We start from the raw sequence: 22,813 nt of genomic DNA, 5'->3' as shown, positions 1-22,813 counted from the left end.
TTTTGGGAGGGATGCAAGTTGGATTGGTTAGGTTAGGAGGAGTGAAAGTTGCTAGACTAAATTTCAACCATAGGGAGCAGATTGTGTCAAAAGAAAAGAATTGTCCAGCCTTTGGGCCTGCCATTTCTGGCGTAGACCTTTGGCAGGTAAGTATCCATTTCAACAGGCAGTGCCACCCGTGGCGCCAGTAAGACCGCCCCCGGTTTTTGCCATTCCAGAGGGGTTTCTTGCAGTGAAAATCAGTAAATTTGCAAGCGCAATATCTTAAAAACCAGTGGAAATAAAGTGTATACATTAAAGCTTATTGAATTTGTCTTGGAACGCACTATCAACTCAGGTCTTCAAAAAAAATAGTTCCATTTGAAAAACCGAACTTGACCATCGTATCTTTTAAAATAATAATCGAAAACAAAATTCGTTCGCGCTAATAAATGGGCCCCCTCGAACCATGCAATTCCCTATTTTTTTTATATTTTTATCGACAATACTTTAAGAGATATCGCGCTGTCCACTCCTTAGTGGGACACCCTGTAGATCGTTCGAGACGACGCGCTAACGGAAGCTCGTGTCTATCTTGGTTACAATCTCGTTATCATAGTGTTCCGATGAAGACGTGTCGTACATGCCGAATCTCATTTTTCACGTCTCGCACTTTCTCAACGCTTGATGAACTCATTATTCGCTCATAGATCAGTAAACTCAAAGCTCAGTCTTAATCTCACCTTATCTCACGCTCAAGAAGGGACTGTATATCCGCCGCGGGTGAAGCATACGTGATGGAGTGTAGATCGTTAATCAGGGCGCCCCTCGCGCATTTATAGAATTCCGAGACGAATTCACACTCAGTACATTTTCACATACTCTCACGCTCACTGTAATTGTTCAAGGTTTAATAAATTGACTCAACCGTGTACAAGCTGTGTTGTGGAGCACGGATCGCGAACCTAACCTTATCGGCATCCCGAGCGCTCATTCAAAAACTCTCTCATTCTCAAACAGTGTTCAATGAGTTTATGAAAGAAACATTTCATTTGCAACTGAAGACTGATCCGCAATTACCTACAGCTCGAGGTGGTGCATCTATTAGGGCCCTTTACACGGACGGTCTTGCGCGCGGTCCGGCCCGCGGGCCGGCGCGCCACACGCCGCGCGGCCCGCAAAAGTACGTGAGGCCGGATCGTGGCGCTCCTTCGCGCGGGCCAGAATGTCGTACCCGTCACTACTTAGAGATAGCGAGTTCGGGCTCCCATTTCTACGTCGACTCCACATGCTTTGTACACGATCCACCGCAGTGGTGTATTGTGTTCTACCTGTTCGATGTATATTATCGATCTGCGAAACGATCGACAAGACACGATCGCGATATACGTTCGCGAAAAGTATACAAATTCCTCGATATACCTGGCCTATAAAGGATATCATAAATGCTGTTACAGTAGGGTACACTGAAACATCTGTTTTTACGAAGCTAAATTTGGTTGACCTGAAGGTGCTATAAATTCTAGAAATGGTTTATGACTCAGTTATAACGAGTGTAAAATTTTACAAGGGTACATTAAAAAATGTCCAAATGTTTCCCCGGCAATGCGATGGCAAATGAAATTGCAGTTAACACATTCACTGTTGTGACGATCATAAATATTACTATCAACGGCAATAATTACCATGTCACTGCTTGTTTTAATATAAAAACTAATATTGATAGACAATAAATACATATAGGTATGCAAGTGATGTTATGTCTAAGATAAATGATGAAGAGATGTAATATGCAAGATGTTTTGAAGAAGGGGGGTAGTCTTCTGATTGCTCGTGATGCAGGTCAAATTTTTCACCCACGCTCTTGCGTGGCGCGCAGCAAGAAAGCATCACAGTCCTGCCCGCGCGCCAGAAAGCACCACGCTCCTGCCCGCGCGCAAACCTCGAATCCAGAAGAGTTTTCATAAGAGACAGAAAAGGTAGTTAGAAAAGGAAAAAACGATACTTGGAACCAGGCTCGTTGCGCGCCTCAGGATTTCCGACAGTGCGGACGAGTCTGAGGCGCGCGACGAGCCTGGCAGCCAAGACTCCAAACGCAACGCCGTCGATAAGCCGTGCCTCGATGGGTTTCGAGGACTTCGACCCTCGAGACCAGGGGGGCCGTACCATGTTGCCCCCTAAGACGTGGCGAATAAAAATTCTACATTTCGCACCGGATCTTGGCGAAAGTGACGTGGATCGTTTCCTTATGTTTTCCCGATGAAAATGGTCCAAAAAACGACACAAATCGGATTGTAATTAAGGAATCTTCATAATAAATTGATTTCCATAACTTCGTTAAAAATAGTCCGATTTACATGATATTTGTGATCATTTTAATTGGGAGAACGCCAGGAATCCATTAGTGTTGCTTTCATATCGATACGACGAAGAGTAAAGAATTTCTCAATACGTTGTAATGAATATTTCACCCTCGACTGTGGGTCGCCGACCTCGATTCGCTGCGGTTGGCCAAGGATTCATACCTGTTTCAGAAAAACTGTATACTTTATTCTTTATCGTATCGATATGGAAGTGATACCGATGGATTCTTTACGTTTTTCAAATGAAAATTATACCAAATTTCATGTAAATCGGACTATTTTTAACGAAGTTATGGAAATCAATTTATTATGAAGATTCCTTAATTACAATTCGATTTGTGTCGTTTTTTGGACCATTTTCATCAGGAAAACATAAGGAAACGATCCACGTCACTTTCGCCAAGATCCGGTGCGAAATGTAGAATTTTTATTCGCCACGTCTTAGGGGGCAACATGGTACGGCCCCCCTGGTCTCGAGGGTCGAAGTCCTCGAAACCCATCGAGGCACGGCTTATCGACGGCGTTGCGTTTGGAGTCTTGGCTGCCAGGATCGGCTGCCAGGCTCGTCGCGCGCCTCAGACTCGTCCGCACTGTCGGAAATCCTGAGGCGCGCAACGAGCCTGGTTCTAAGTATCGTTTTTTCCTTTTCTAACTACCTTTTCTGTCTCTTATGAAAACTCTTCTGGATTCGAGGTTTGCGCGCGGGCAGGAGCGTGGTGCTTTCTGGCGCGCGGGCAGGACTGTGATGCTTTCTTGCTGCGCGCCACGCAAGAGCGTGGGTGAAAAATTTGACCTGCATCACGAGCAATCAGAAGACTACCCCCCTTCTTCAAAACATCTTGCATATTACATCTCTTCATCATTTATCTTAGACATAACATCACTTGCATACCTATATGTATTTATTGTCTATCAATATTAGTTTTTATATTAAAACAAGCAGTGACATGGTAATTATTGCCGTTGATAGTAATATTTATGATCGTCACAACAGTGAATGTGTTAACTGCAATTTCATTTGCCATCGCATTGCCGGGGAAACATTTGGACATTTTTTAATGTACACTTGTAAAATTTTACACTCATTATAACTGAGTCATAAACCATTTCTAGAATTTATAGCACCTTCAAGTCAACCAAATTTAGCTTCGTAAAAACAGATGTTTCAGTGTACCCTACAGTAACAGCATTTATGATATCCTTTATAGGCCAGGTATATCGAGGAATTTGTATACTTTTCGCGAACGTATATCGCGATCGTGTCTTGTCGATCGTTTCGCAGATCGATAATATACATCGAACAGGTAGAACACAATACACCACTGCGGTGGATCGTGTACAAAGCATGTGGAGTCGACGTAGAAATGGGAGCCCGAACTCGCTATCTCTAAGTAGTGACGGGTACGACCTTCTGGCCCGCGCGAAGGAGCGCCACGATCCGGCCTCACGTACTTTTGCGGGCCGCGCGGCGTGTGGCGCGCCGGCCCGCGGGCCGGACCGCGCGCAAGACCGTCCGTGTAAAGGGCCCTATTGATGGCGTTTTCTCTCGTCACAATTAAAATTTTGATTGCAAAAATTAGGTAGTTGATTTCAGTTCCACAGACTGATACTGACTGCAGCTTTTGAAAAAATAAACAACGAAAATTTATAATGGTTAAAATTGAAATATATAAATTTGTGTTCTCTAATTACACCTGCAAAGTAACATGTTCCATGTTCGTACGGTATCATACACAGTTCGGTAATCGTAAGACTTTTTTCCTATGTTGTTTCGTCCTCGCTCAATGTCAAAACAGAGGACCGACAATTACGATAAACAGTTCAAAATATGAAACAAGGTACGTGTAAGGAAATAAACAGGAAGTGGCACAATTTTTTTGGGACCGTTCATTTTGCAATGTGAAGATAAACCCGTTTATTAGGAAACAGCGTACGAAAAAACGTTTGGAATACACAGTTTAGGAAAAGTGAAGCCAGTGATCCCAACATTGCAGATGTGGACGCGCCCGGCGGACGGCGCGGGCATCCCACTCTAACCCAACCAGATTTTCGTATCTCGGGCGTCACGCACCAAAGCGACTAGCATGTAACAATCTATTTTCTATAGGTATATGTATAAATCATAATATCAACTATAGCCTTTGTATTATGATAAAACCATATAACAAAAAGAATGCAAGATTATATGCCGAAAAATGGGATTAAAACCGAAAAATGGTCAGCCAATACATCAAACCTATATTTCATTAAAAATTTATGCGTAATATCTACGGGAAATACTTAAGGCAGGGTTGAGTAACTGATGGCTCGCGAGCCACCGGGAGCACCTCCGCTTTGCTGCCAAACTGAACGGCCCCTTCCATACCTCCCAGACTCTGATGATTGCAGTCAAAAAGAGAAGGATAGAAGGAGGAATCGAAACCCTAACCCAGACCTAACCCCCAGTGGCTCGCGAGCCACCAGTTAGTCAACCCCGACTTAAGGCATTGTGGGATGAAACCACACCGACAGCACGCATTAAAGCGATTATATGTGCACGTGGAAATTTAACTAAATATTAATTAATGTGAATTTTAAGTAAATTATTGTTCATTTTTTTACAAATTTATATCGTCGAACACTTCTTTCCAGAGCTTCCATTGGCCAAATACTTATTTCCAAGCAACATTTTGTTTCTTCATTGTTTTTTAGTAGATAATAAACGAATGTCTTAATTATTTTTTGTGTGTTTACTTTATATTAGAGCAATTTAACTTTACCATGAATTATACAGGGTGTCCCACTAAGGAGTGGACAGCGCGATATCTCTTAAAGTATTGTCGATAAAAATATAAAAAAAAATAGGGAATTGCATGGTTCGAGGGGGCCCATTTATTAGCGCGAACGAATTTTGTTTTCGATTATTATTTTAAAAGATACGATGGTCAAGTTCGGTTTTTCAAATGGAACTATTTTTTTTGAAGACCTGAGTTGATAGTGCGTTCCAAGACAAATTCAATAAGCTTTAATGTATACACTTTATTTCCACTGGTTTTTAAGATATTGCGCTTGCAAATTTACTGATTTTCACTGCAAGAAACCCCTCTGGAATGGCAAAAACCGGGGGCGGTCTTACTGGCGCCACGGGTGGCACTGCCTGTTGAAATGGATACTTACCTGCCAAAGGTCTACGCCAGAAATGGCAGGCCCAAAGGCTGGACAATTCTTTTCTTTTGACACAATCTGCTCCGTATGGTTGAAATTTAGTCTAGCAACTTTCACTCCTCCTAACCTAACCAATCCAACTTGCATCCCTCCCAAAAGAACCGGCCATCCGAGCGTAGAAGCAAGTGCGAAATAAAAGTAACGATGCGCTTCTCGATACCGCAGATGTACCTACCTAAGTAGCATTTCTGACGGAAAAGAATTGTCCAGCTTTTGGGCCTGCGAACCCTGTCGTAGACCATTGGCAGGTAGGTATCAGTTTCAACAGGCAATGCCACCCGTAGCGCCAGTAAGACCGACCCCGGTCCTTCCTATTCCAGAGGGTTTTCTTCCAGTGAAAATCAGTAATTTTGCAAGCGCAATATCTTAAAAACCAGTGGAAATAAAGTGTATACATTAAAGCTTATTGAATTTGTCTTGGAACGCACTATCAACTCAGGTCTTCAAAAAAAATAGTTCCATTTGAAAAACCGAACTTGACCATCGTATCTTTTAAAATAATAATCGAAAACAAAATTCGTTCGCGCTAATAAATGGGCCCCCTCGAACCATGCAATTCCCTATTTTTTTTATATTTTTATCGACAATACTTTAAGAGATATCGCGCTGTCCACTCCTTAGTGGGACACCCTGTATATTTACCGCATTGTTTTACGTATAAAAGAATTTTAGTGTTTCCTGTTCATTTCGGACTATTGCGTTTGGTCGAAAACTTATTGCCAGGGTTGTACATTAATGTAAGAGATACTGAATTTAGAAAACGGTATAATCATGAAAACACTTACTCTTCAGGATACTTATCACTGCAGGTCACGTGTAAATCAATCTGAGCATACACTTCAGCTGGACCGGACATACCTCGCTGAGGTATCAAAGTGACTGAGATGTCTAATGGTTGCCATTTTCGTTTACTTTTTCCTCGCCGTAAATCCTGAAGCTCATCTCCAAAGATACTCTATAATAAGAAAGAAATAATTTGTAACTTAACATTGATAGCATAAATTACCATTAAATACCTTTTTATATACGATAGCATGAAAATATAATAATTTTCACTATAGTCCCGACGGATGGGGTTGGCGGTGGGCATACACCGATAACGGACACTATTCCAAGCCGCAAATGCCGCGAGTGAGAAATTCCATTTGAAAAACCGAACTTGACCATCGTATCTTTTAAAATAATAATCGAAAACAAAATTCGTTCGCGCTAATAAATGGGCCCCCTCGAACCATGCAACTCCCTATTTTTTTTATATTTTTATCGACAATACTTTAAGAGATATCGCGCTGTCCATTCCTTAGTGGGACACCCTGTGTGTGTGTGTGTGTGTATATATATTGCTACTAATCATAAAATTAAAAGAATATAATGTAACATTTTTTACTACGCGCATCATCCACAATATGATTGATTGCAAATGCTAACAATTCACAATCGATCAATGAATGTTGTTCGAAGTGTTCGCTTTCAGAAATTAATTTTACATAATCTGTTGGCGCAGTAGCGCTACGTAGAACGTCTACGAAAGTGGCATATTTACTGCTTACAGAGTACATATTTTCAGTTAGCCACGTATACATATGTTCAATGCAATGATTGTACGCGAATAGTTTACACATCGTGGCTTCAGTCATATATATGACAACGCGATTATTGGTGATTTTAATAAGTTGATCATCATGCATACGCGTGAACTCTAGTCGTAAATGATCAATTATAATGTGAGTTTGGGGCGATGTTGCGTTGCTGCGTAATCATTGGAGTATGTCCACCTCGTTTTGTAGCAGGAGCTTCCACGTAGACATTGAAAAGCTTAACTCGCTGCCTTTATTGTCGGCTATGGCGATCTCGACGTGACACAAATCCATACCAATGCGAACCGGTGTTCAGCAATCGCTGGTTGCTCGAATCGCGCAGCTCGAAGGATTAAAATATTCGTTGCGCGGACGTTTCAAGCGCGAAGGTGCCGGGTATTCGAGCACAGAACTTTTGTGGCGCGAAATAGGCACTGCTTTCGATAGCCGCGTATTAACCGGTGCCGTGCTAAATTCGAATTATATCGAGCCGCGCAACTTCCTCCAGGATGCGGAGACCATTGTGCTGAAACATGTACATGGCGCCTTGACGAAACATCAGAACCTCAAAGTGCATACTGTGTTCAACGGCGAATTTGTGGCAGGTGACAAGCATGCTTGTAAAAGCATCAATACCCGAAACTGCGAACTCTTCGGTACATCCGATCTACAGGAGTGGTACCAACGATGTGTCATCGAACCCACCCTGGCATCGTTGGAAGAGTTCCAGGAACGCGACAGCGGATGGGCATTGACGAGGAATCTCAACCTAACCGTCAACGTGAATAAGTACAATCCACTGCGTGCCGGGTGTCACCACAAGTTGCCGCGGGAAATATTGATGAAGAAAGCGACAATTAGCGTGCGATCTGAGGATAACGCCTGTTTCGCATGGGCAGTGGTCGCAGCTCTCCATACCGCCCAAAGAAACCCTCATCGGCCAAGTTCATATCCACATTATACATTGGTGCTAAATCTCCAGGGCATTGAGTTTCCAATGTCCACGAAGCAAATTGTAAAGTTTGAAGGGTTGAACAACATCTCCATCAACGTCTATAGCTTCGAGGAGAAGAAGACGGAAAAAGGGTTGACAATCTTTCCACTGCATCTCACCAACCACAAGAGAGATCAGCACGCAAACCTGCTCTACATGCCAGAACAGGGGGACAGCAATGTGGGACACTTTGTGCTGATCAAGAACTTGTCCCGACTGGTGAGCATGCAGTTGAGCAGGCACAGAGAAAATAAATTCATCTGTGATCGGTGCGAAAAAAATTAAATAAAAATTTTATTTTAAAGATGCCTGCACTACTTTGGATCCACTGAGAAGATGGAGGCCCACACAGTGGATTGCCGAGAGATGAACGACTGCGCCTTTCTGCTGCCTAGCCAGGACAACAATTTGCTCAGTTTCGATGGCCACGGCAGGAAGGAACGACTCCCCTTCGTGGTGTACGCCGATCTAGAGTGCATCCTAGAGAAAACGGAGGATGTCCAGAAGGATGCGGGAGAGCACAAACTGTGCACGTACCAGAAACATAAGGTGCATAGTATTGGCTATTATATGCATTGCTCGTACGATGCATCATTATCAGCATATCGATATCATCGCGATGTGGATTGCGTTTCTTGGTTCGTGAAAGAGCTGAAAAATTTTGCGGATTTTGCTAAACCCATCCTGGCCAGCAATGTTCCCATGGAAAAGTTGTCGAAAGACCAGTGGGGGGCATTTCACAGCGCGAAGCATTGCCATATTTGTGAAAAGCCATTCAAGGCTGATGATAAACGAGTGCGTGATCATTGCCATCTATCCGGACGGTTTAGAGGCCCCGCACATTCGAAGTGCAATTTAAATTTTAAAAACGCGTTTTACATCCCAATAGTTTTCCATAATTTATCCGGCTATGATTCGCATTTTATTGTCGAGGAAATAGCTACCGCTTTCGAAGGCAGCGTTGATGTATTGCCCATAACTAAAGAAAAATATATTTCATTCACGAAAAATATTGAAGATACGGCTGAAGAATCAGACTTGCGAAATTGTATTAAATTGTGATTCATCGATTCGTACAAATTTCTCAATACCAGTCTCGACAAATTAGCATCTTTTCTGAGCGCAGATAAATTAAAATTTTTACGATCTCAATTTGAAACATTACCCACTGAAGATTTCAATTTATTGACGCGAAAGGGTGTCTTTCCGTACAAATACCTTGATTGCGCGAACAAGCTGCAGGATCCATGCTTACCACCGCGCGAATCATTCTACAGTTCGTTAACGGGTGAGACTGTATCCGAGAGCGATTACGCGCACGCCGAGACTGTCTGGCAACGTTTCGGGATTAGAACCTTGGGCGAATACAGCGACTTGTATTTGAAAACAGATGTCTTGTTATTGGCAGATATTTTTGAAAATTGTCGCGAAAGTTGTATCAAGAGTTACAGATTAGATTCCGCGCATTATTATACTTTACCTGGCTTTACATGGGTTGCCATGCTAAAACATGCCAAAATTACGTTCAAATTGCTCACAGACGTTGATATGGTCATGTTTATCGAACGCGGTATACGTGGCGGTTTATGCCAATGTTCCGGAAGATACGCACAAGCCAATAACAAGTACATGCCATCTTACGACCCATCGGAACAGTCATCGTACTTGATGTACATTGACATGAACAATTTGTATGGATGGGCAATTTGCCAACCCTTACCATACACCAAATTTCAATGGGTCGAAGATGTCGCAAATTTTGACGTGTTTTCGATCGCTGTCGATTCACCCACGGGATACATTCTCGAGGTAGATCTGGAATACCCGCAACGTCTGCACGACACTCACGCCGATCTACCGTTCTGCCCGACGCGTGCCAAACCACCTGGCAGCAGACAGGACAAGCTACTCGCAACATTGTACGATAAGCAGCGGTACATTATCCATTATCGCAACCTGCAGCAGTGCACGAGTCACTGTCTTCATATTACAAAGATACACCGCGCGCTTCAATTCGCTCAATCTCCCTGGCTCCGCGATTACATCGAACTCAATACACGGTTTAGAACATGCGCGACAAACGACTTTGAAAAAAAATTTGTACAAATTGATGAACAACGCGGTATTCGGTAAAACTATGGAAAATGTGCGAAATCACGTAGATGTAAAACTTTTAACACACTGGGATGGGCGATATGGCGCGGAGGCAATGATCGCGAAACCAAATTTCCACAGCAGAAGTGTTTTTTCGGAAAATTTAATAGCTGTTGAATTGCGAAAACTCGAGGTGAAATTCAACAAACCGATATACGTGGGTATGTGCATTCTAGACATATCGAAAATTTGTTTGTACGAATTTCATCACGAGTACATGTCTCCATTGCATGGTCAAAAATGTAAAATATTATATACAGATACTGATAGCCTCATCTATCACATTCAATGCGATGATATCTACGAGACCATGAAACACAATATCGATAGATTCGACACAAGCGATTATCCTACTGACAATCCATATAATATGCCCCGCTTAAATAAGAAGGTTCCGGGGCTGATGAAGGACGAAAATAATGGGATGATAATGACCGAATTCGTAGGTCTTAGAGCGAAAATGTATGCACTCCACGTAGATGGTAAAAAAGATACGAAAAAGGCGAAAGGCGTCAAGACCAACGTCATAGTCAGAACGATAACTTTCGACGACTACGCGCAGTGTTTGCATAAGGAGATCGAAATGGTTCGCAGGCAATCATGCATACGGTCGAAATTGCACAAAGTGTACACAATTGCGGAATCCAAAATCGCTCTAAGTCCAAACGATGACAAACGGTATATCGTACCCGATTCAACTGACAAGCTGCCCGGGGGACATTATAGAGTACCATTGTAAAATAAAAATTATTATATTTATTAACTCGTTCTTATAAAATAGTGGAATTATGTAAAATAAAATTGCTCACACATGTATATATATCATTGTATTTTATTGAATCATGTATCATTATTATTATTTTACAATACATTATTTTTATTTATCCATGAATTGTGTGATTTATCAAACCCCAGCCACTTGACACATACCTTATCCCCCTTTCTACGCAGCACTTTTTCCACTAGATACACATCAGAATCGGTGACGCGTTGCAGCTGGTGTTCATAGAATCCTCCGGCAACGGGTTTTCCACAGGAATCGACAAGCAGATACGTCGCGGGATTAGTTGCTTGTATTTTGGCTATCTTGAACACCTCCGTTGTCCAATTCGGCGTATAGCCTTTATCGAAGATGGTTTTAAATTTGCTTACACGCACAAACTCGCCCAACTTGAATCTCGCTGGAGCAGCGATCTTTATGTTGCTGTATACGGTGGCTAGCAGCTTGTCGGCGATCGCAGGGGTAACATCGTAAGGACGCATTCCGATGGTTCTATGTTTTCGCGCGTTATACTCTGCAAGTAGACGCGGTAGTGAATCGGTCCATCTATAGGTTCCATTGAGCGTAAACAGTTGAGCTCCACATATTGTTCTTCAAAGTTCGATTGAAACGTTCTACGACGGAGGCCTTCATCACCGAATACGTCGAATAATGATTAATGTCGTGCTTTTTCAAGAGTTTTTGCACATCGGTGTTGTAAAATTCTTTTCCTTGATCGGTTTGCAAATTTTTCGGATATCGATCTCTAAATATCTTTACAAACGCTTTAGTCACCTCAGCGCAACTTTTAGTCTTGAGCGGCAACGCCCATGCATACTTGCTCAACACATCGATGACGGTGAGTATGTAGTGGTGACCCTGGTTGAATCGCGAGTATGGACGCATTTCTACAATGTCAGCTTGCCACAAATCGTCGTATCCACGCACTATGACGCGCCTCCGAGGAAAATGTCTTCGAGCTGGAGCGTGCAATTCCTCCACAAGTTGTAGCTTTTTGTGGTCATGGCTTTCTTCACTCATAGATTTCGATAATGGCTGCATGTTTGATCGCAGATGTATCTTTGCCACGAATGATGCGATAATTATCGTGTACGTGCATTATGTGCTCTCCACCGCCCCAAGGAAATTCTGGACAAGTTCAACCGTCTCGCATGATTCTCCTTCGCATTGTTGCTGCGTATCTTGCGCGATTTTGCATCAAAGTCGGCACCGGTCACGCAAAGAGCGTTATCACGCATATAATTTCGAAGCATGCCGCTCCATTTGTAATAGTCCATTGTAGCTACTCCACTCTTCTCGAGCGGTACCCCAAATTTGTTGATCGGCATCTCGACGCATACAGTGCACATCATCGGCGTGCGGTTTAATTTATAATGAGGCCTGCCTCACGGAGTTCCTCGATAATCAATAGAATTTCGTTGTCGTGCGAGTTGTTACCCGCCTGACGCGACGCTTCCAGCAAACGCAATCGATCCACCAGCTCGTTGGGATCATCCCAGTGCACATAATCGATCTTGTTATCGTTTACCACCATGACTCGCGGTGTCCTTAGACCTTTCCCCGCATTACTGGCCAATACACGGGGTAGTAGTGGCGCAATTACATGTTTGTACTTGTATCCCTTGTTACCCAATATGGGATTCTGTGCATTCGTCATCAGCAGTATACTTTTGTATTTTTGTTTATCAGCATCTGTGTATATAGCATCATCGGGAATTCTCTTGAAAATCAGTTCGTACAGACCGGGCGTTCCTCCATATCTTACACCGTCTATGATTATATTATTATCCTTGTCCATATCGAAAGCCTTATCCCCCAGCATCATTCCACTACCACCAAAGTGTACACCGTACACATAATCTATGGTCGTATCCCTATCACCACTTAGGATTGCGCTCATGTATTTTTGTCCCAGCAGACCGAAATGGTTGCGAAACGTTTCTTGCCCCTCGGATGTTTGGAGTTGCTCTGTAATAGATGCTGCAGCGATTCATCGGCAGAAGTTTCATGCACGTCTTCGTCATCATTGGTTGTGAGCGACTGTACATCGGGAAATGTATTTATTGGCGCAGGAGGAACCGTGGAATCGTTTGATGTGACATTCAACCGTTTCCGCTTCGATTGAACTGGTGTGGAGGATACGAGCGAATTTTCCAATGACATGTATGACTGTTTACTATTTCTTTTACGCGATGCGTTCCATTTCGGCCGGATTTTTGTTTTAGGCGTTAATGTTTCAATGTTCATACTCGTCGCAGGTGATATGTAAGCTTCTGTCTCAGCAGTATTTTCCACAATATGTTTTAAGGGCTCGGTAATAGGTTTAAAGTATCTTTCCAGCGCGATATCTTCATCCATCTTGTCAGTCTTCAAAGACTGATGTTTCCTGCGAATGGATTCGCTGGTTTTTGCAATTTCCATCGCTATTCTCTCGCGATCCTTAATCTCCTGACTACTAATCATCATTGTATCGCAGACGTTGCTTTCCCACCGACGTGTTGACGACGATTGAGCATGTCATGGTACCGTAAACTCGTTAAATCCCTTTCTATAACGTCCATTGGACATCGCGCTATCTTTATCTATCACCATGAAACCATACTCCCGTTGCCAACAATTACGACACAAAGCGCAGAAATCCTCGTAAGACATGTCAGTGTTTACGTCATCGCTGTAAACATGTTTCAAGTTGGTACCATCCTGCTTAAACAGAATCAGCAGATTCGCATTGTCGCGTATAAGATGTTTGGGAATCATTGCATACGTCTGACAGAGATAGAAGCAGTCAACGTTCGAGTGGCGCCCCGTTGCAAAGTATTCCCTTACCGTATCTTGCTTGTCGCATGCCACGTCATCAAAGATAAAAATGGAATTCGGAAGCGATTCGCTCGGTGGGATGACGTCACTGTTAGTCGAAAATGTAAAGTAGCCAATTTCATCTATCGGAGTCAATAAATTCTCCAAATACGTATATTTTGGCTGTTGCAACGACTTGGAATACACGTACACGTTCTCGAAACACACGCCGTGAGGACTTTCCAACAAGCTGACCAGCACGTTGGTCTTTCCACAATTTGATGGGCCACAAATGAGGCAGCGTATAGTGTTTGGTAGCATGCTACCGTGTCTGCGTCTCGATTTCGAGGACATCATTTGCGATTTATCATCAAAATTTGTCACGCGTATCGTCACAGGTTGTCGCACGAATCGCATCCTCTCCGTGAACTGCGAAAAATGATTTTGATACATCGAAGCTGCGGTGCGCTCTATTTATAGGCTCGCGCCGGAGCAAAACAGCTCATTATTCAAAATGCTTCTGATGCTGTCGTATAATTGTGATATTCGAGACTTAACCGCTGAGCAGTTGAAATATATACCAAAGATTATTCTACTGCGAGAGTTTGGCAGACACATCGATCAGTTGTGGGACAGACTCCCCGAGCATATAAAAGCCGATTCTGAGATTCAGCAGCATCATCGGTGCTTGGAACATTATAATCGCCCTTGGCAGCGAACGCATATCGACGGTCCAGCACCATTGATTAAAAACTGCAGCGAATGTCGCCGAAGAGAGTAAAGAAAGGTTGTGGCCTGTTAAATCGGGCGATAAACGCGTTACCTATCGAATTACATATTCCGGGATATCAGTTTTGTGGTCCAGGAACTCATCTGGCAAAACGATTAGCTAGAGGCGATCGATGCATCAATCCGTTGGACGCAGCGTGTCGCGAACACGATATTGCATATTCGCGTAGCAACGACCTCGGTGAAAGGCACGCGGCAGATAAGGTTCTCGCTGACAAAGCGCGAAAACGCATCCTTGCGCGAGACTCGACTCTGGGTGAAAGAGGTGCTGCTACAGCTGTTTGGGCAGCTATGAAAGCTAAGACGAAAATCGGAATGGGGATGAAAATAAAAACCCGCAAAAGGACTGCAAGGAGAGCATCGCAAAAGCGGATTCTTCCGGTGGCAGAACGAGGTGGCACATTACCACTTCTCCCGCTGCTAGGTGTTCTCGGATCATTAGCCGGTGGAGCAACGGGGATCGCCAAGGCGTTAAACGATAATAAGGCGGCGCAACATCAGCTGCAGGAAATGCAACGTCATAATCGCACCATGGAAGGCCGCGGACTTTATCTTGCACCATACAAGCGCGGACAGGAAATATCGAAACGAAAAAAAAACGCCACAAAGACAATAAAAATGCCCGAGGGCGTAACTGCAGATGCGCAATTGGAGGAGTTGGCAAAACGTATGCGTATTCCATTTTTTAGAGGTGTTTTTATGCGCAATGCACTACCTGTTGGAGGAGTACGTCGAAACCAGAGCGGTATCGTGAATTTGGACAATGTCGAGGGACCGGGGACTCATTGGGTGGCGTATGCGAAGAGAGGGTATCGTGCTATACAGGGTGTCCCACTAAAGAGTGGACAGCGCGATATCTCTTAAAGTATTGTCGATAAAAATATTAAAAAAATAGGGAATTGCATGGTTCGAGGGGGCCCATTTATTAGCGCGAACGAATTTTGTTTTCGATTATTATTTTAAAAGATACGATGGTCAAGTTCGGTTTTTCAAATGGAACTATTTTTTTTGAAGACCTGAGTTCATAGTGCGTTCCAAGACAAATTCAATAAGCTTTAATGTATACACTTTATTTCCACTGGTTTTTAAGATATTGCGCTTGCAAATTTACTGATTTTCACTGCAAGAAAACCCTCTGGAATAGCAAGGACCGGGGTCGATCTTACTGCCGCCACGGGTGGCACTGCCTGTTGAAATGGATACTTACCTGCCAAAGGTCTACGCCAGAAATGGCAGGCCCAAAGGCTGGACAATTCTTTTCCGTCAGAAATGCTACTTAGGTAGGTACATCTGCGGTATCGAGAAGCGCATCGTTACTTTTATTTCGCACTTGCTTCTACGCTCGGATGGCCGGTTCTTTTGGGAGGGATGCAAGTTGGATTGGTTCTGATACAATTTGCTCCCTATGGTTGAAATTTAGTCTAGCAACTTTCACTCCTCCTAACCTAACCAATCCAACTTGCATCCCTCCCGAAAGAACCGGCCATCCGAGCGTAGAAGCAAGGGCGAAATAAAAGTAACGATGCGCTTCTCGATACCGCAGATGTACCTACCTAAGTAGCATTTCTGACGGAAAAGAATTGTCCAGCCTTTGGGCCTGCCATTTCTGGCGTAGACCTTTGGCAGGTAAGTATCCATTTCAACAGGCAGTGCCACCCGTGGTTTTTGCCATTCCAGAGGGGTTTCTTGCAGTGAAAATCAGTCAATTTGCAAGCGCAATATCTTAAAAACCAGTGGAAATAAAGTGTATACATTAAAGCTTATTGAATTTGTCTTGGAACGCACTATCAACTCAGGTCTTCAAAAAAAATAGTTCCATTTGAAAAGCCGAACCTGACCATCGTATCTTTTAAAATAATAATCGAAAACAAAATTCGTTCACGCTAATAAATGGGCCCCCTCGAACCATGCAATTCCCTATTTTTTTATATTTTTATCGACAATACTTTAAGAGATATCGCGCTGTCCACTCCTTAGTGGGACACCCTGTATATTTCGATAGCTTTGGCAATCTTCGACCGCCTAAGGAATTGGTACAATATCTGGATAAAGATGTCGTGAAAATCGAATACAATCACGCGCCTTATCAGGAGTACAATCAGAGCAATTGTGGTCAATTATTTCTACGCTTTCTACAAACGATTGGCCGCAAATTTAAGGATTGAGTTCTCACCACTTTGATTCAGTACAAGTCCAGTCGTACAGCTTGGAATATGTCGTTAACATTCACTCTAACCGGCAAGAGTAGCACCCTCGCGGTGAGCTATTTTCCGCCCATAGATTTGAGCGACGATGATTACGAGCTTGGCCTAACAACCCTTGAAACTTACCATACAATACCCGACATCGACTCGAGCAACGATAAATTCTACTTCACCACAAACTATGAGACCAACAGCAGCGTCGACATCGGCCATGAATACATTACGATTCCCCACGGTTCATACGAATTAGACGCCATTGCCGAGTATTTGAAACAGCGATTACTCGAGCGGTATCCTCAAAATCTCGATGGAACCGATGCCAACGATGGCGGCGACAACGATGAGTATCCTATAGTGTTGCGCCCAACAACAACACCATGAAAAGTGAGCTGTACTGCTCGTTCATTGTAGACTTTACGAAGTCCAATAACATTGGATCGTTACTGGGATTCTCCACGAATCGCGTATTAGAACCGGGACAGTGGCACGAATCGGACGATCCGATTAATATAATGAATGTGAACATTATTCGCATAGAATGTAGCGTGACCGCTAGCGCGTACAGCAATGGGAAGCGCGTACATACGATACATGAATTTTCTCCCAGAGTACCGCCGGGATATAAGATATCGGAAACGCCCGCGCAGATCATTTACCTTCCAATCACCGCACAGGTCATTTCGGATCTAACGATACACGTTGTGGATCAAGACGGACGGTTGCTTGATTTTCGAGGTGAAGAGATTACCATCAGACTGCACGTACGACGACGTCGATGATAATACATGTGGTGTGGCCGAATGAGATGCTTGTGTTGAACGACTCCAGAAACACGTTTCTTCCAAACGAAATTGTTTGCAACAACAACAACAACAAGAACAACAACTGCAACAGCTCTGATTACGCTAAAAAGAAGAGGCTCAGTGCTGCGAACATTGCATTTTTGAAAGCGCTGGGGTTCATTGTACGCAATCAAGTTGAAAAATGACCGACATTCTACGCATTGGCGCGAAGCCGACGTTTGATGATCGCATCGTCAAGCTTGAGACTCACACATACAACCCTTACGTCAACACAACGTTTGGATACAGCGATGAGATAAGAATACCTATACAGCAACAGGATTTATACACATTACCGTGTGAAAGTTTCCTCTACCTGGAGGGGAAATTGATGATAAATAAGCCGAATGATGTATCAACGGTGATGTTGGGAAATAATTGCATGGCATTCATATTTGATGAGATTCGATACGAACTGAATGGTGTGGAGATTGATCGCAACAGAAACGTTGGAATAACTAGCACGCTTAAAAACTATGTATCGATGACATCTGATGAAGACAAAAATATGGAGAATGCGGGATGGGGCTTGAAACGGCACGATGAGCTAATAGTGAAAAATCATTTCAATTTGTGCATCCCGCTCAAATATTTGTTGGGATTTTGCGAGGACTACAAACGCATGGTTATTAATGCGCGTCACGAATTGATTTTAATACGATCGCGCAACGATAACAATTCTCTAATAGGATCGCTGACGTTGGAACCAGAAATTGAATTACTTAAAGTGCAATGGCGGATGCCTCACGTGACGCTGAACGACGTTAATAAGCTGTCGTTGCTACATGCTTTGGAAAGTGAACAAAACCTGAGCATTAGTTTTCGCTCGTGGGAACTGTACGAGTATCCTCTCTTACAGAGCACGACCAAGCATTCGTGGGCCGTGAAGGCAGCTGCACAGTTGGAGAAGCCGCGATACATTATCTTTGCTCTACAGACTGCTCAAAAGAATGTGATGACTGAAGATGTTACTCGATTCGACCACTGCATATTGACCAATGTAAAACTTTTTCTCAACTCGGAATTTTACCCATACGATGACATGAACTTGGACTTTGACAAGAGTAGGTACGCCATCGTATTTAACATGTATACGCATTTTCGTAAATCGTATTACGGACATAGTTGCAACGAGACATTATTCACCGTGGCCCAATTTTTGCAATTTGGCCCCCTCGTGGTGATTGATTGCTCGCGACAAAATGAGTCGATCAAGAATAGCACCGTGGACGTGCGCATAGAATTTGATTGTAAAGAAAACGTATCTGCAAATACTACGGCCTACTGTCTGATTCTGCACGATCGGGTAGTTGAATACAATCCGTTGACAAATGTGGTGCGCAAAATCAATTAAATTACTGCTCTACTTGCCCGCCCTCTCCTGTACCGAATTCATACAAAATTTCATCGTGAAAATCGAGATGCTTTACGAGAAAGACTGCATTCTCCAGTCTGTCTTGGAAGCGAACGGACCTCTAAATTGTATCGATAATGGTCGTACCAACATTCGTTGACCTGCAAGGGTTCATCGTCGATGGAAGATTTGTCGCGAAGGAAGTGACTATCCTACGAAAGGGAACAATTCTCTCGCACTATATTTTTGGGAGTTCGATGCCACAATATCTTCTTACAACATCCGACAAATCGAGCATCCGGTGGTTGGTGGCAAAACATCATGGACTACGTTGGGAAAATGGAGACGTTCCGTACAGTATGGCTAAACACCTAATTATGAAAGCTGTAGCCGATGCGATCGACGAGGAAGATGACACGCCCCATGTCGTATACGTTAAAGGGCTGCAGAAACGCGATTGGCTCGTGGATTTCCTCGATGAAAATACGAGAGCGGACGTGATCATCGAGACGCTAGACATTGACTACGAGGATATCAAATCCCTAAATAAGCTAAACGTAGTTAATACTCTGCGATGTGACAGACACGCAAAGCACTGTGCCATGCAAAATGTATTTAAAATATTCAACTGGTGGGCTAATCGCCAGAGGGAAATACACAAATAAAATATAATCAATTTTTAATGCATAACTGTTTTTTCTTCACCCTCCTCAACCTCCAACCTTCTGCATGTACGCTAGATTAAGACGATAGTTGTAATTATTATGTAGAAGTAGTACGATTCATGATCAAAGTGGTATGATAGACGTTCGATAGATGTTCAAGTGGTCCGATAGACGTTCGATAGATGTTCAGAGTGGTACGATAGACGTTCGATAGATGTTCAAAGTGGTACGATAGACATTCGATACCCGTTCGATAGATGTTCAAAGTGGTACGATAGACGTTCAATACACGTTCAAAGTGGTTCGATACATGTTCAAAGTAGTTCAATACATGTTCGATACACGGCTGATATACGATCAAAGTGGTGCGATTCACGTTTGATACATGTTCAATACATGTTCGATGCACATTCAGAGTGGTATGATAGGTGTTCAATATGTGATCAGAGTTCGATACATGTTCAAAACGCGATCAGAGTGATATGGTCTAGTCGAATGATGTGTCAAAGAAGAAGGGAAAGAAGATGCGTGTGAATAAGGAGAGGACGCTCAGTGAAGAAGAAGATAAGTACATGGAGGAGGATGGTCAGCGAAAATGCAGGTGGCCTGTGATGAAGATGGCGAAGAACAAAGGCATCCTCCTTTGCAAAGCTACGCATTTCTCGATTTCATAATTGGAGGGGGTTTTGACATGCGAGAACCAGGAGATGCATCGAAACCAGTTGCATTCAACTTGTGACAGTGACAGTCCGATTTTTTTTTCTTTGCGAGCATCATTTTTCTAAAAATGGGATTCTTACGAATTGCCCCGGAGTGCAGAGACAGCACAGAGGTATGTACTTCGCAATATTTTCACATATATCGCGTTTAACCATTGATACCGAGTGAGGTTAAAATCAGACGGTTGTGTCAATATTATATCGCGGGTTTCTATGTTTCAGGACTCGCCACCACCGTCACCCCCGTCACCGCCATCACCGCCGTCACCTCCGTCGCCACCGCCGTCCCCCCCGTCGCCGCGCGTGTTGTCGCCGGACTGGGGCTCGCCGCAGCCATCGCCGTCGCCGCCTACGCCGCCTTCACCGCCGCTACAAGTATGTAATACTTTGCATTGTTTTTGTGCGTTTGATATTTAATATGTTTTGTATCGATATTATATCGACGTTTTGTGTGTTCTAGAATTTATATTTCATGATGAACCGGCGACTGGTGGAGGAGGAGGTACCACCCTCTGTGGCGGAGAATGCGGTCGGCCCCATGATAGCGGCTTGGCTGCCGTATCGGCGAGTGGGGCCACTGCGGCTAAGACGGCCGCGGTCCCCATCGCCACCGCCGCCGCCATGGATCGGCGGGCGAGGGTTACGGCAACCGCTGCCGCAGCCGTCACCCTCACCGCCATAATAATTTTTATATTATTTTTTTATTTTATATTCTATTTTTATTTTATATTCTTTTTTTATTTTATATTCGTCTTTTATTTATATTCTATTTTATATTCTTTATTTATTTTATATTCTATTTTTATTTTACATTCTTTTTTTATTTTATATTCTATTTATATTTTATATTCTATTTTTATTTTATATTCTTTTTTTATTTTATATTCTATTTTTATTTTATATTCTTTTTTTATTTTATATTCTATTTTTATTTTATATTCTTCTTTTATTTATATTCTATTTTATATTCTTCTTTTATTTTATATTCTATTTTTTTATTTTATATTTGTTCTATTTTTTTATATTTTTTACATTATATTAAATTATATTCTTTTATTTTATGATTTTGTAACAATATATATCTTAAACCTATATTATTTCTCCATTTCATTCACCCGTCATCCTCTTCGCCATCTAATTTTAAGATTCGGCGTTTCAGTGTTACATTTCATTCTTCACGCTGCCAAGTGACATCACCCTGCACGGCCGTTCCAGAGTAGTCGAATTACGCGAGATCGCGCAATACGCAGCGACGTTAAATCGGAACACTTTGAAATACAGTTAGCTATAGAATGTAGGCGATTCTATCCCCTATGTAGTGGTGTCTCTTTCCCTCCTAGAATTTTAAGTTTAAAGTAATGCGCCGTCTCTTTCCCCCGAATACGTGGTATGTAAAACGCCGATCGTTCCCGACATCATCCGACACCATCCGATACAATTTCTCATAAAAATAAATTATTATACGCTGACGTTTGGCAACGGGTCATGGTGTGTGTGCGTGTGTGTGTGTGTGTGTCACATATGTGACGCTCCGCTGGTTTCGGTATACAGGGTGTCCCAAAATGTCGGAGTTCCTTGAAAGGGGTGACTCAGGGGGTGATTTGAAACAACTTTTTCCTTAGCGAAAATATTGTCCGAAGCTTCGTTAACGAGATATTAACAAAAACCCCCGACCAATCAGAGCGCGCGCCTTCCGCCCGAGCTCCCGTTGTAGCGTTGGCTACGCGGCAGGCCGCTGCGCTTGTACTACGAAGGTATGAACAAGCAAGTCGGTATGCACCGAAGGAAATCGCGTTACACCGTTTTATTTTAAAGCGGAATCATAAATAATAATTGTTTGAAGTGAGAGGACAAGAAATGCGCAAATTTCGTTTTCAAATAAGGCATAAATGAAAAGGTATGTAACAAAAAAAGTGTGACAAGTGATCATAATTCGTTATTGAGGTAAAAATCCGTAGTTTAATCGCGGCCAACATAACTAAATTTAAAAAATAATATTAGGTGTATGAATAAATTCTTTCAAACTGGATTTACATAATCGGTATAAAGCAACCGAATTCTATCGCAGTGATATTCGTAAGCTAGCAGAAAAATGGCAAAAGGTAATTAACAATAATGGAAATTATTTCGATGATTGAGTTGTTTTCATATTTTTTAAATCAAACTGTTATTGAACCCTAAAATCGAACAGAATTTATTTCTACACCTAATAATCACTAATAAATTAAATATCACTCATCTCTACGGGCATTCCTTTCCTTCCTTTCCTTCCTTTTCGAAAACCTGTGTCACTAAGTAGGTCACTGTGCCGATCCAGGTCATGGGTGGACGAAAAGATTTATGGTAGGGTTGCGCCCACTGCTCAGCTGATGGCAGGTATAACACCACCTGA

General features: G+C 42.8%; 2 protein-coding genes across 5 annotated transcripts in view; one reads left to right on the top strand and one right to left on the bottom strand.

The window, feature by feature from the left end:
• Gcn2 (eukaryotic translation initiation factor 2 alpha kinase Gcn2) overlaps positions 1–22,813 on the bottom strand; it is a 387,266-nt gene that overhangs the window by 351,138 nt on the left and 13,315 nt on the right. For 3 of the 4 annotated variants that reach the window (XM_076808485.1, XM_076808487.1, XM_076808484.1), the window contains exon 2: positions 6,332–6,501. In XM_076808485.1, coding sequence (XP_076664600.1) covers positions 6,332–6,501 — 170 coding nt within the window. Of the gene's footprint in view, positions 1–6,331; positions 6,502–22,813 lie in introns of those variants that run through there. The other variant, XM_076808486.1, reaches the window with a different exon arrangement.
• On the top strand, positions 7,422–21,103 carry LOC143367205 (uncharacterized). The gene is made up of 3 exons (XM_076808829.1): positions 7,422–8,386; positions 8,423–8,912; positions 20,882–21,103. The coding sequence occupies exons 1-3, from the start codon at positions 7,422–7,424 to the stop codon at positions 21,101–21,103; spliced, it is 1,677 nt and encodes a 558-aa protein (XP_076664944.1).

The sequence above is a fragment of the Andrena cerasifolii genome, chromosome 3 (genome assembly GCF_050908995.1).
Source record: "Andrena cerasifolii isolate SP2316 chromosome 3, iyAndCera1_principal, whole genome shotgun sequence".
NCBI lineage: Eukaryota > Metazoa > Arthropoda > Insecta > Hymenoptera > Andrenidae > Andrena > Andrena cerasifolii.
The sequence above is the reverse complement of the archived record's forward strand: the minus strand, read 5'-3'. Positions and strand labels throughout refer to the sequence as shown.

What these genes read in the sequence shown, in the direction of transcription:
- LOC143367205 (XM_076808829.1), top strand. Translation starts at nt 7,422, where the DNA reads ATGCGAACCGGTGTTCAGCAATCGCTGGTTGCTCGAATCGCGCAGCTC. An exon ending in AATAAATTCATCTGTGATCG is followed by an intron (nt 8,387 to 8,422) that starts GTGCGAAAAAAA and finishes TTTATTTTAAAG; the next exon opens with ATGCCTGCACTACTTTGGAT. An exon ending in TCAAGGCTGATGATAAACGA is followed by an intron (nt 8,913 to 20,881) that starts GTGCGTGATCAT and finishes TGTGTGTTCTAG; the next exon opens with AATTTATATTTCATGATGAA.